This window comes from Genypterus blacodes, unplaced genomic scaffold (genome assembly GCF_046128005.1).
Source record: "Genypterus blacodes isolate CSIRO-AG114 ecotype Tasmania unplaced genomic scaffold, CSIRO-AGI_Gbla_v1 ptg000061l_1, whole genome shotgun sequence".
Classification (NCBI taxonomy): Eukaryota; Metazoa; Chordata; class Actinopteri; order Ophidiiformes; family Ophidiidae; genus Genypterus; species Genypterus blacodes.
This window is the reverse complement of record NW_027466873.1, coordinates 1,581,033-1,595,396: the sequence shown is the minus strand read 5'-3', so window position 1 is coordinate 1,595,396 and position 14,364 is coordinate 1,581,033. Positions and strand designations below refer to the sequence as shown.

Below are 14,364 nucleotides of genomic sequence, written 5' to 3'. Positions count from 1 at the left end.
GAAAACCGTGTACAGTTATGGATTTCATTGCGTGTGTGTGTGTGTGTGTGTGTGTGTGTGTGTGTGTGTGTGTGTGTGTGTGTGGTGTGTGTGTGTGTGTGTGTGTGTGTGTGTGTGTGTGTGTGTGTGTGTGTGTGTGTGTGTCAGATGCCTGGATGTGAGTGGGTGTGAGGCAGTAACAGATGCAGGGCTTCAGTCTCTGGCTGTGGGCTGCAGAAGACTTCAGCAGCTGGACCTCAGTTCCACGGGCACAAGGAGCAGCGGGTAGATACATCTCATACTCTCTGTGTGTGTGTGTGTGTGTGTGTGTGTGTGTGTGTGTGTGTGTGTGTGAGAGAGAGGGGGGGGTTGGGGGGGGTGTCTGACCCTTCATGGCCTTCAAGCTGTGCTATCAGAGTCTGTTGTTGCACTAATATCATAGCACAGTTAAAATGATGTGATGATTGAATTATTAATTGATGATGTGACATGACATAGAGAGACATTTTACAAGTCGTTATTGTGTGTGTGTGTGTGTGTGTGTGTGTGTGTGTGTTTGGTGTGTTTGTGTGACAGGGTAACTCTGTTGTCAAGTTATTGCAGCGGACACCTTCACACTGTCAAGCTTAGTTTCTGCCGTATCAGCGCAGAGAGCATACTGAACCTCTGCAGCCGCTGCAAGAGGTAACTTGATTTAAGTCCAATTCACACACACACACACACACACACACACACACACACACACATACACAAACACACACACACATGTACTCACAAACACTAAGTGATCAGTTTAACACACCCTGGGGCAGCAGGAGAGAACGTCTGACTCATGTCTCCATTTCTCTGTAACAATCTCTCCTCTTCAGGAAACACACACTGATGCTACAGTATGTGGATGACTCAACAGTCTAACACACACAATGAAATCTGTCGGCACAGAGCAGGATCCTTCACATCCACTCTCAATCTCTCTCTCTCTCTCTCTCTCTCTCTCTCTCTCTCTCTCTCTCTCTCTCTCAGGTTGAAGCTGCTTCACCTCTACGGCTGTCCTCAAATCCCCAATGAGATTGCGATCAGAGAAGTGAATGCCCTTGTTAAACTGTACCCTCTGTCCTGACGCACACAAACAACAAACATGGAACATCTTTGGAAAACACACACAAATATTAAGCAAATACTGATAGTTTGTCTCAGTTAATCTAAAGTCCTTAAAATCCAACTGAAACAAAAAGTCATGGTGGTTGAGACAGTTGTTACACTCTGATGTTATTTGTTTATGAAGTTTGAGAAGAGAGAAGAGATTCACCAACACCTTTGACCTTTGGGCACCATTTTATAAGACAAACATTATGAGATTAAACATTAGTGTGGGCCATTATGATATATTTGCCTGTTAGTTGTCATTTATATTAAACATAATTTGAAAAAGAGATACATTTTTCAGTCTTTCACATGATTTTGCTCATTTGGTCTGGCTTGAAACACTGAACAGATGTTACATCACACTGGTCTGGACAACAGAGATAGTCAACATAAGGCGAATATCCTGCTCTATGTCACTTTATTGCTTGACCTTTTGACTTTCCTGAGTAATAATGTTGCCATTGATTCCAATAAAATATGTGTGGCAGTGGAGTGGAGCCTCCCGCCTGCTGGAGGATCATTCTAAGTTCCTTTATTTACCAGGAAATACACAGTATAGACGCCCTAAGATGACAGGTGATCTTAAGGTGAAGTAGATGGTGGAACACTCTTTCACAAACAGCATCCAGGGTGCAACACAAACTGAGAGAGAGAGAGAGAGAGAGAGAGAGAGAGAGAGTGGTGGTTGGTTACCTGAGTCGGACGTGATCAGAGGCTTTTCTCCTGCTACAACCATTGATCAAGACGGGATAAATAATGTTTGTCTAAATAGATTTGAAGAAGACAACACAAAGGAGCAGAAGTGTCTTTTACACGGTTTGTCAAATTAACGCTTTAATCGTGTAAAACAACAACAACAACAACAACTACAACAAAAAACATTTGAACCGACGATCTTAACCCCTGAAGTCGTAACAGCTGTCTGAACGCTGCAGTCAGACGGAGCAGAGCAGCTCGGCGGTATCGCAGCGACTCCAGGCCCGGTGAGTGTTTCCCTGTCGGGCCTGGTTCCCAACACTACCACCGCTGTTTGCTCTCCGCGGTAGATTAGAGTCGGCGGTCAGCTAATCGGCTCCTCCCGGGCCCCCCTGCCTCCCCCTCCGGCCCCGCAGACGCGTCCCTCCGCCGGGGGTATGAGCGAGCAGGAGCAGGAGGTGCTGCGCTCACTCTTCCGCGCCTGCGACCTCAACCAGTCGGGCTACATCCAGCGGACGCAGTTCCTGAGCCTGTGCGCCGAGCTGCAAGTGTCCGCGGCGGAGGCCATCGCCATATTCGACCGGCTGGACGTCCATAAAGACGGAGCCGTCAGTCTGCCGGAGTTCATCAGCGGCTTCAACGACCGCGACGGGATGGAGGACATGGAGCCGGACGGAGCGGAGCTGTCCGCCGCCTGGGAGAACTTCGAGAGGCGGCTAGGGGAGCAGGTCAAGTTCATCCCCAGGTCAGTACAAGTACAACACTACATACTGCTGACGAGTGAAAGACTAGACGAGGACGTAAACAGGCAAGAAATAGTCAAAACCTGAACTACAAATAATCATTTAAACCAAAAAATAGGATAACGGTCAATAAAGTACAACATTACAGGGGGTATAATTGTTAGTGCTGAACATAAAAGGTTTGTCTTCATATGCATGTTCTCTATTTCTGTACCGTCATGGTCTTTATTGTTGTCATGTTGTTGTTGTTGCGTTCAGCACCGTGAAGTCTGACAATTTAAGGCGTAAAGAAATAGCATGTAGCTGGTGAATAGAGAATATTGAGGGGAAGAATGACAAGGAAGAAGTTGTAAAGTGTTCCAGCTTTTGCCATCAGTTGAAGTTTTCTATACTTTTCCAAAATCTTTTACTCTGGACATGAAATTGTGATATTATAAGTTCTTTTTAGCTTCTAAAAGTCTCGATCTAACTCAGTTTCAACCACAGCTGTCAGATAATTCAAGAAAATGCTTATTACCTTCATATTCACTACAGGATTTAAAGGAAATGTGTACTTTCCACCTCTGGACAGCACAAATCTAGAGCCACATATAATGAGCACAAATAATGAGCCCCGTAAGGAAATGAATGTCTTTAAGGTCAATTTTAACCTTTATGAAGCTTAGAATTTAGAGTTTTTCTTGACAAAGTTGTGCTGGTTGAACTTGTTACACTGGTACAGCCTCAAATATTCACATAGATTTAACTTGAACACAAATAAACACATGCATTATTCTCACACATGCTGCATTATGTGTTTGTGTCAGTTTTGTGTTAAATACAGGCTGTTTGTGGGTGTGTGTGTGTATGTAGCCTCGCATGTGTTTGCCTTGAGTGTGTCTGTTTCTCCTGAAGGCATCTCATTATAAAGTAAAAGGAGATGAAAAAGGTGTCCCGTTGACTCACACACATCTGTTCCAAGTGTCTTTTATAATGACACAAGAGCAAAGTCGCCATAATAAATGGCTAAAATTCAATCATGGCATGGGTTTGACTTATCAGAAGTGACCAACATGTGTGTGTGTCTGTGCGTGTGTCTCTGTGTTTGTGTTTGGCAGTGTTTTGGGCTAAGGAAGGCTATTGTAGAAAGCAGTTGATGACCAAAGCAGTCTAATCTTACATGTTTCTGTGTGGATTTACAGCTTCTCTTGTTTAGTTACGAGAGAGACTTTGTTGAATATGATGTCATCTCTAAAGCTACCACACCGTTCTGTCTGCCCCCCTGTTCACTGAGACATCACACATACACAGCAGATGTGCTACAGGATTATATGATTTATAATAGGGTGTCATAAATTGCATCATTAGTTGACACTGTGGACAGCAATTGGATAGAATTGGACAACATGATGAGCGGCAACACAAAACTAAAGAAAAGGCTTTGAATGATGCACAACAGAGTGCCTGCTGCAGAAAGTAAACAGACCGAAGGCACTAATATGGCACAAAAACATGAAGTAGTTCTTCCACTTGCATTCATCCCAGAGGCTCACACTCCCAGAGGTGCAGCTTCTCCTGAGTTTATGGATCAAACCTGGAGGATCGAATGAATCCAGTTCATAGCGCATATGCAAAATTCATAACTAACACTTTAACAAGCATCATAAACATTCATGATTATTACACACAATTCAAGTCCGACTCTGTGTGCGCAGTTTGATTTAAGCCTGCGGGACATTAACAACCATTTTAATCTTAAAGTACTACAAGTATTATTTCATACACTACTAAAATACTATTGGTACTATTTAGTGCTGTACTTTGTTATGTTAGGTCAAATTCAAAAATGTATTGGACATTTGTGTGTGTGTGTGTGTGTGTGTGTGGGGGGGGGGGGGGGGGGGGGTAGGTGTGGTTGTGTGAGTGTGTGTGTGTGTGTGTGTGTGTGTGTGTGTGTGTGTGTGTGTGTGAGGCCTTGGGCATGGCATGGGACGTGTCCTCGCGCTGCCATGCTGGTGCAGCGGGGACATCGATTGTCACAGTGGTGTTTTCCTGTCCTGCTCAGCTTAATAAACTCTTTTATGGTCCAGCAGTGATGGTGTCTGTTTGAGCAGTCAGCTGAGAGATGGGGTAAAAACCAGGGTTTGTTTCTCAGTGGAAGAAAGAATATTTTGTGTTGGTTTTGGTTCAATGTCAGATTGAGAGCGATGTTATGAGATGTGTGTTAATTTCTCTGCCTCTCAGCTTCCTGTTCTAGCAGCGACTGAAAGTGAAATGATGCATTAAGCATTTCATCCCTGTACAAAATGATTTAACTTTACAAGATGGCCTCCATGTTCCCCCATTTGTTTTAAATGATTCCACAATAGTCTTACTCCCATTCCTGTTGTGTGGATGCCTACGGATGTTTATATGTGACGCAGTTTGACTTCAGCCTGGCTGTATTGACAGACAGGCAGAAGTGTCTATTTACTTTTGGATTATTATAACCAGTACACCCTGTCAGAGAGCAAACACACACGCGTCTTACACTGTCATTGTTACACCATTCTGCTGTGATGTAGGAGACATTGTCGCTGGAGGACAAAGTGAATGACTTCACAACTACTTACACTGGCATTTATAATACATATCAAGATTAAATGCCATTTGTGCACTCAAAGCATTATTTGATTCCATACTTGATCCCAAGTGACAGGATTTCCCATTATTCCGCAGAGTAAAATGTCAAATCCCTTGCTTGGGAATAAACTCCCTGCAAACCATCAAAGAGTCGACTACAGCCTGTCAATCTCACAATATTACAACACAAATACAATATGAAGACAAGCACAAATAGGAATACTAGAAAATAGAATGAACTGTATACATATGTATGAATAATTAAGAGGATACTCGCACGTACAGTATGTACACACACACACACACACACACACACACACACACACACACACACACACACACACACACACATATTTGCCACATTCACTGTATACCGTTATAGTGTTAGACATCATTTTAAATGCAAGAAAGGAAAATATAAATATTATTATGTGTATAATATTATGGTATTTTTATGGTATAATTAATTATTTTACTATATATTATTCAATAATGAAAATGAAAGTAAAGCTTTGACTTTGCTATTTTGCATCCTACAAGGGACTTTTCCCAAGTTTAGAACAACACATTTATCAAACATATTTCTTCTTATCCTTTTATTTTTCCACAGGAATGAGCAGGCAGCAACTTTGTACCAGAACGTCAGTCTGACTGAGCCCAGACTGGTGCCTCAGCTGGAGAGAGTCATCGTCAGCTTCATCAAAGAGATCAAACAGCAGGACTCAGAGATGGAGAACCTGGCCCTCGCTGTCAAACGGTAGAGAATGCACACACACACACACACACACACACACACACACACACACACACACACACACACACACACACACCTTGGCACCCCAAAGGCATTTACTGCTGCAGAAACGTCTATGAAGTTAGTAATTGTATTGCTTAAATGAAAAACGTCTTGCATCATCGGTCAGCTGTACCTTTAATCCATTAATGCATTTCCCAGCGTTTGGTCATGCATGTTGTAGTACAATGTGAGTGTATGACAAAAAAAATGATATATATACACATTTGGTCAGATTTCTGTAACAAATAGCCAAATCAGACTCATAAGCTTTCTTTAGTAAAATAATGCCACTGTTGTTTTGCAGAGCGCAGGATCAAGCGTCAATGCAGCTGAGTGAGATGGAGGAGGAGATGGATCAACGCATTCAGGCCGCTGAGAGGAAAACACGGGAAAAGGTCAAGAAACTCCCACACATTCATGTACACATAAACACACCGCATGCTAGAATGTAAAACCCTAAAAAACGAAACGCATGTGCTGCTTTTGTGCAGCTCGTCCTTCAAGTTGAACAGTTACATCTGATTACGTGGTTAAAGTCAGAGGCACCTGCTGATCAGATAGAGCAACGAGGGAAACACCTCTAATCCCTCTGTTACGCAAAGGCACTGCAGTGTTTGTATTGATGAGGTGCTTTGGCAACGAAAAAGCTCATCTACAAAGTGTCAGACGGCTTATTTGGTGACTCAGATCTAATGACGCCACTGTGATTCCAAACCATGCATAGTGACGCTACTGACTTTTCACTGACCCAAAGAGTAAACTATTGCTTTGTTTCTACCTGTTTGTGTGTCTGTGCATGTACTCATCATAATTGCATGCAGTAATGATACTAAGTGTGTGTGGTACTGGGACCCGGGTGCACTAATGAACATCCCAGAAGCTTTATGAATGATTGTGGTGTATATTTAGTGCGGCGATGTGTGATTACCCTGATATTTTAAAATTATTTACTGGAATCTGAGTGAACACATACAACATGGCGTCGGATATGATAACATCTGATAACAAACTTGCTTTTTTTCCATGACATTAAATAATAACTAACCCAAAGGCAGAGTAACAGTTGTATAACACACCGGACCATACAAGTGATTGAACTTAACGCTAAAACTTTGGTGGTGATGTTTGTTTGCGTGAGTTTCAATCCTGTCTGCAGTGTGGAAAAAGGAAAAAAACTGATTACAGGTGAGAATAAACGATCTCGGTCTTATCACACTGTGTGCTATGCAGGCGTGTGTATGTGTGTGTCTGCGCGTGTGTGTACGAACTTACGTAAGTGTACTTCAATGAGTCAGCCAGCTCAGGGGCTGCTGTTTGTTTTGTATAATACCTGCAGGTCACTCACCTGCATTCTCTCACCCTCTTATGTATATAGTCCCAGTATGTCCTCACACCTATATAGACTGTACTGCACACACACTTATCCAGACCTCAGCACCATCCTTTGCTCAGCAGCCGTCCGAAAAATGACATGAGTTCATATGTCACATGAATACAATCTTGGTGGGTGCTCATACGTCTGTGTGTGTGTGTGTGTGTGTGTGTGTGTGTGTGTGTGTGTGTGTGTAGGAGATGAAGCAAACAGAGGCCACGCTGAGTGAATTGCGAAGAAGTTATGAAACTGAAGTGTGTGAGCTGCAGTGTAAGATCCAGAGGATGCAGCTGGTAAGTGTTTGTATCCTGGAAACAGTGGCAAAAGTGGAGGAATTGATGAATAGCTGACGTTTCATATTTCAGTAATGTCTGATCAAAGTTTATTATGAGTTCATTTATTCACCATGTCTGTATAATTCACAAAACCTCAAACAAATAAGACTTTAGGTGAAATGTGTATCTTACTTGCTGCCCTTCTGACTGTACTGACTGTAATGAACTCTAGTAGAAGCAGCAGGTTACCACTAACTACCACTACTGCTACTTCTTCCTCAGATAGAAGAGAAGTACAAGAACATCACGGTCAATAACGAGACCCCAGCATTGAAGAAGAGGATCAATGAGCTCACGCTGGTGAGAATGGATCTTCCGTTTTCTGTCGGTAAATTGTGGTTGTTTGGTTGAAGCATTTGCTCACACACACACACACTCCCCTTTCTTCTCCTCTCTATTCTCATCTATGTCCGTGCAGGAGAACCAGCGGTTAAAACAGGAGCTGCTGAGGTCTCAGACCAAAGTAGCCTGTCTGCAGAGTGACATGGACTCGCTGAAGACAGAGCTCACAGATCAAAGCATCAACTCAGAACGGTGAGAGGAGTGCATCCAGTTACTTTAGATCTGAGCCCCCGGTGCAGATTTAATAACAGAAAACATGAAACTTTCATTTCATTTGTACTTGAGAGGAAAGAAGAAACTATAATGATAATAAAACATTATGACAACAATACAACAAACATTTCAAAGCTGAAATGTAGTGACAACTGAAATGCATAGCAGGACTATCACACACACACACACACACACACACACACACACACACACACACACACACACACACACACACACACACACACACACACATCAGGTTCTGTATATCCTCCTGCTCGTCCGACATTCATTCTGACCCCTCTGTAGGCCGCGCCCCCTGTGGCTGATTGACAGCTGTTCTCAGGGGTGTTTTCCCTTTGTCACAGCTGAAACAGGATATCCTGGTGTGACTTCACAGGCACAATAACTTCTTCAGACTGGTCGCTTAGCAACAGGGCCACAGGCAGGGTGACACTCAGTCGCCTCAGTGAGGGTGTTTGCTCAGTTCCTTCATCTTTGGCCATCTCATCCTCATCACGCAGGCGTTTCATTAATTTAATTCCAAATTGAAATAGAAAGGTTAAACTGATATCAGAGAGCTTTATCAAATCAAAAGACTTTTACTAAAGTGTTGGAATAAAGTTATGTCATGTTGTGTCTTTATTATGTGTGTGTGTTGTTGCAGAGATGAGGAGCTCATGAAAGAGTTTTCTGATGAGAGGGACATCCTGGAGAGCCAGATTGAGATTCTGCAGTGAGTCACATGGACACAGACATTACACACACGCACACACGCACACATGCAAACGTACACGCCTGCAATGAATCAGCCAGTCAACAAAGTTATTCATAATTGATAAAATAGTGAAAAAAGCTGTACAAGTGTATACAATTAAGGATATTGGTGTGTGTGTGTGTGTGTGTGTGTGTGTGTGTGTGTGTGTGTGTGCGTGTGCGTGTGTGTGTGTGTGTGCGTGTGCGTGTGTGTTTGTGTAGGACAGCCAACAGGAAGCTCCATGACACCAATGACGGCCTGAGAACTGCGTTGGAAAAGACGAGCAGGGTAAACGCAATCACTGAATATCACAATAGAACAAGAGAACAAGAGCCAAAGTAATACAAATACACACATATACACACGTACAGAAATACACACTGAGAATGTTTTTACTTTTCCATTACAGTCCGGTAACAGCGGGTCACCAAGTGAATCGAGGAACAGAAACAGGAGTAAAAGCATTTGCCATTCAACACCTTATGCATTAGCAGACAGGTAAGACTTGGAGACTCGACGGTGACACCTACAGGTTAACATGGGTATCATTATGCTGAGTGTGCATTTATCCACATCCACTCAACAGAACAGCGTGTTAGATTCAGGATGATTAAACCAGATCTAACCGGTTTGGTTGGGTAACACCTCCAGTGCAAAGGGGATTTTGCATAATTACACAATATCATGTCGATCATAACAAGATGATTTAGTTTGGAACAGCAGTTATTTCCATGAACACATTGATCTGTATTTATGCAGGAAGTCGGTCAATTTAGCTGCACTGAGGAACTTTACACCTCATTGTTCTTTTTTGGGTCAAACGGTCTAACAGTCTCATATTAGTAATGTTGTTTTCAGCAGGTCACACAGTGTTGATTCGGATCATGTTTTGCATTTAATTTAGAAGAGGAGTGGCTCGTCTTTAACACTGCCACTGCCCCATTCACACAGAAGTGAAAGTAGTGGTGAAGGTGATTTTTGACAAATATATGTACACAAATGAACAGACTACTGATGTAAACAGATTTGCATTTGCACAGATACAAAAACAAGTTAAAATGAAGGATTCAGTCCACACCTCATTGCTTCATCCCCTACTCCTGAATGAATAAATCATCCTGCAGACATCTGACTGCCTCGTGTCCTGTTGTCCAGATTCTGCCAGCGTATGGACGAGTACCCCGCGTACAGCCGCAGGCCGAGCTGCGACACTCTGGCCTTGGCCATGTGCGACCCGGGCCTGAGGCGCAGGCACAGCAGCGAGTGTGAGGAGGACAGCCTGCCTGAGAGCTACATAGACAGCGGCCTGTCCACCCTCAGGGGCTCGCACAGAGGGTACGACTCGGACCATGAGACCAAAGGCCACGAAGAAGAGGAGGAGGACGGGAGGGAAAGCAAAGGGACGATGAAGGATGAAGACAACAATGACATACTGCGGTGCGAAACCTCTGATGCAGAGGTAAGACGCTGGACTTTATACACACTCCTGAGAAAGATGGAGTAGGTATGAAATAGCGCACAAATTCTATTTCTGATTTCTTCCGTCCCTGATTTGTTTTCTGGTTCATGTTTCTGTGTAACTAAAGCTAACAGAGACGCAGGACAGAGAATCAGCATTCGGGTCAGAGAGCGGCTCGGTTTTGGACTGGAAACCTGCCGATTCCTTTAGTTCGCCCAAACCAGAGGCCCCCACAAAACGAAGAGCTCTAAGTGCCATCAGTGTTCAGGTAATGAAGACATGGAAGACGGTGACAAGGGAGCTGATCAAATGCAGCACACACACACACACAGACACACAGACGGAGGGACACACTTCATGATGCATTGTTGTTGTTTTTGATGGTATCTGATGAGGATAAAGTGTGTATACTTTGAGATTCAATGGCAGTTGTGATAAATACTATATACTGATTCCATTAACTAACCAAGCAATATCATCCAATAAACAAGACACAACAGTGAGGTCATCCAAACTAACAGATTCACAACAATGAAGTCAAATTTATACATTACTAAATTATACATCGAAATTAACGTGTGTGTTGCTTGTTTAAGTCAGATGAATTTAAATATGAAGTATGCAAATCCAGTCAGTTTATCAATGAAACTACTACAGCTTACTTACCCATCTCTCTCTTTCTCTCTCTCTCTCTCTCTTTCTGTCTTACCTCTCTGGCTCTCTAGAGGAAGACCGAGGGCAGGGTCGACTTGGGCTACATGACGTCTGAGAAGGCCTACAGGATCGTGCTGGCTGGAGATGCTGCCGTGGGAAAGTCCAGTTTCCTGCTTCGCCTCTGCAAGAATGAATTTGCAATGAACTCCAGTGCTACTTTGGGTGGGACTCTCATATGCATGATTGTAAACAAATCACCACCAGTATTTTAAATATCTGATTTGCATTGTAGCCCTGAATAGGTGAGGGTGTATGTGAAAGGAAATCAAAGATATTGCAAATATACATCCTATTAAACTGCACAATCTGCTGCTACAGTTACAATCCAATACACTGTGAATGAATTCTATCTCATACAGGTTCTGGTACAAAAAATAGTAGCACCTCCCTCTAGTGGAGTATGAAAGCTCACAATATCTAATAATTCAAATAATCACCTCTAGTGTTTTTAAGTTCAATACCAATTAAAATCATGAAATCATAGCAATGTGATTTATCAAATTAAACGTGTGTCAAATTATTAATCATGTACAAGCGACGACAACACACAACTTCTGCACGATGTGGCACGAATCCGGTGGAGCAGTCATATCAAATGACTTCATTACATGATTGCTAATTGGAATAATTTAGTCATGCAATTTATCTTCTACATTGCAGGAGTGGATTTCCAGATGAAAACACTAATTGTAGACGGCGAACCAATTTTACTCCAATTATGGGATACTGCAGGACAGGAGAGGTAAATGTGTGTGTGTGCGTGTGTGTGCGTGTGTGTGTGTGTGTGTGTGTGTGTGTGTGTGTGTGCACATAAAGAAGAGGGCCGGCCGGTGCACAGTATCGTTGATGTTTTGTGTGTTTCTCAGGTTCCGCAGCATTGCAAAGTCGTATTTCCGTCGAGCAGACGGTGTGTTGCTGTTGTACGATGTCACCTGTGAGAGGAGCTTCCTTAACGTCAGAGAGTGGGTGGACATGATTGAGGTAACACACCACTAAACACACACACACAAACACTTTCTGACTGCCATGACTCCAGGTTTTGGGGCAGAACATTGGGACAGTGTTAAGTTGTGTCACTGTGAGGCAGCTGAATGTCAGTCTAAGCCAACTTGTGTTTCTCTTTTTACATGCAGCAAATTGGTAAGTGTTGGATTAGAGGTTTGAAATGTGCCGTCTGACGTGTTGTCTGAAGTCGTGCTCTGTATTGTGTTGTTTCATGTTCACTGTGCATGACGTGTGACAGCAGATATTAAGATAAAGTGTGTGTTATTGAAGTGTTCCTGTTTTAATGGTTGTTTCCCTGTGTGTTAGGATATGTCTCAGGAGGATATTCCCATCATGCTCGTGGGCAATAAGTGTGACCTTAGACAGAATGGAGTCAGTTGTGTCCCCACCAGCTATGGAGAAAAACTGGCTATGGTAAACTCCCACACACACACACACACACACACACACACACAAATGCAGCAGAGTTTCCTCTCCAGTTTGCATTAATGATCCCCTGTTTTTTCAGACATACAACACTCTGTTCTGTGAAACAAGCGCCAAAGACGGCTCCAACACCCTGGAGGCTGTGCTGCACCTGGCAAGGTAAGATCCATCCAATAAAGGTCACAGTCAGCTGATTTCACTTGATACCGACTAAAGTGTTTTCAAGCCCGAGGACAAATAAACAGTGCAACTTTCAAACATTAAAATGGAACATTGCCCCGACGCTCTGTGATTTTCCCAGATTTGTCCTCCGCTGTGATTGTATTTCACCAGTTTGTCCTCTGCAGGGATAATATGTCAGCAGTTATTGAGCAGAACATATAATATGTACAGATAGAAGAGAAACATTATGTTTCCAAAATTCATTTGTGTTCCATTAACTTCCAGTATTTGCACACAGTGAAAGAATGAGCCATCTGGTTGACAGCACATGATTATTGTTTTGGGAGTGTTTCACGATTGCTGCACAACAGCTGGCTGAGCCTCACATGTATCAGTTTCCATGGTGACAGCTGAAGAGAGAGTTGTAAATGTGTCCAGCAGTCATTATCTGAGAGAGATGTTTGAAATAATAGAACAGAAGTAAGCAACATTTACTTTTATATGGCTGCATTGCATTGTTTGTCCGCGATGAAGCCGATTGTGTGGAGGAGGGAGAACACTGAGATCCATCCAAACTAATTGATATTAAAGATAAACTGCACTCAGCTCCGTCCTCTGCCATTTTGTTCCCCGGAATTCCAATCTTCAGTAAGAAAACAATGCAGAGAAACAACCTGAGGGGGACATTCTGGTGTACAATTAAGGATTATGCATACAAGGATACACACACACACACACACTACTGGGTAATTTGAATTAATTTGCAATGACATCATGTTTATAATGAATGCAAGGTTTGTCTGCTGTATTTTTAAATTCTGTTTGTCATATCGGCAGCCTCCTACAAACAGAAGCATAGTAAATGATATTACTTAACTACTTTACTTTTGATACTTATTCTAATACAAGGAACTTTGTACTTTGACTTAAGTAGAAATTTTAATTGAAGATTGCTACTTGGAGTGGAATTATATTTAGTAAGAGTATCTATACTTTTGGATTTGTGTACTTACTCCACACATCCAGCGGTACACCAACTTGTCTCTGTCTCTCTCTCCGTCCGTCTGTCTGTCTCCGCCCCACAGGGAGGTGACGAAGCAGGTCCACATCGAGGAAAGCTACCAGTCCCTCACCAACCTGGCAGCCAGCAGGAATAAATCAACTGTGTCCTGCTGCACATGATCCCACCTGTTCCCTATATGTGGATTCAAAACAGCAGCGCAGAGACAAACACTTCAAGAGACACACAGTGGCAATGAGAACAAATGATCTCCATCTTCATCTTCATCACAATATCACTCTGTCAGCAGATTGACTCAAGTTAACCTTGTTTATTAGACATGGGATGCTGTTGAGGGACACTGGGGGAGGGGAGGGGGGGACTTGAAAACTTTGGTTTGGAGTCCTGGGTAGACGAGACACAGGCTTGCATGAACTTGAACGTCCGGATCCCCCTTGTGGCCTGGAGGAAGAGAAAGAAAATGGTGAGGAGGAGGAGGAGTTGAGAGAGGAAGTTGAACCCAGGTGGCTGATGGCGTGGTCTCTCTCTAAAGCTGAAGTAAGGGTAAACTCCATTGCCACCAAAGAGACAACTTCAGATTTGATATTTTGAAGTTAGTAT

The 14,364-nt window shown here is 43.0% G+C and overlaps 1 protein-coding gene across 1 annotated transcript; it reads left to right on the top strand.

Moving 5' to 3' along the window:
• The first annotated feature begins 1,776 nt into the window (after nucleotides 1-1,776).
• On the top strand, nucleotides 1,777-14,094 carry rasef (RAS and EF-hand domain containing). Its single transcript, XM_076154213.1, has 17 exons — nucleotides 1,777-2,566; nucleotides 5,776-5,922; nucleotides 6,266-6,356; nucleotides 7,531-7,626; nucleotides 7,891-7,968; nucleotides 8,087-8,202; nucleotides 8,888-8,956; nucleotides 9,199-9,265; nucleotides 9,387-9,475; nucleotides 10,133-10,436; nucleotides 10,564-10,704; nucleotides 11,162-11,312; nucleotides 11,811-11,892; nucleotides 12,017-12,131; nucleotides 12,462-12,569; nucleotides 12,664-12,740; nucleotides 13,829-14,094. Exons 1-17 carry the CDS (start codon nucleotides 2,259-2,261, stop codon nucleotides 13,923-13,925), a joined length of 2,136 nt encoding a protein of 711 aa, XP_076010328.1. The 5' UTR covers nucleotides 1,777-2,258; the 3' UTR covers nucleotides 13,926-14,094.
• Nucleotides 14,095-14,364: the final 270 nt, after the last annotated feature.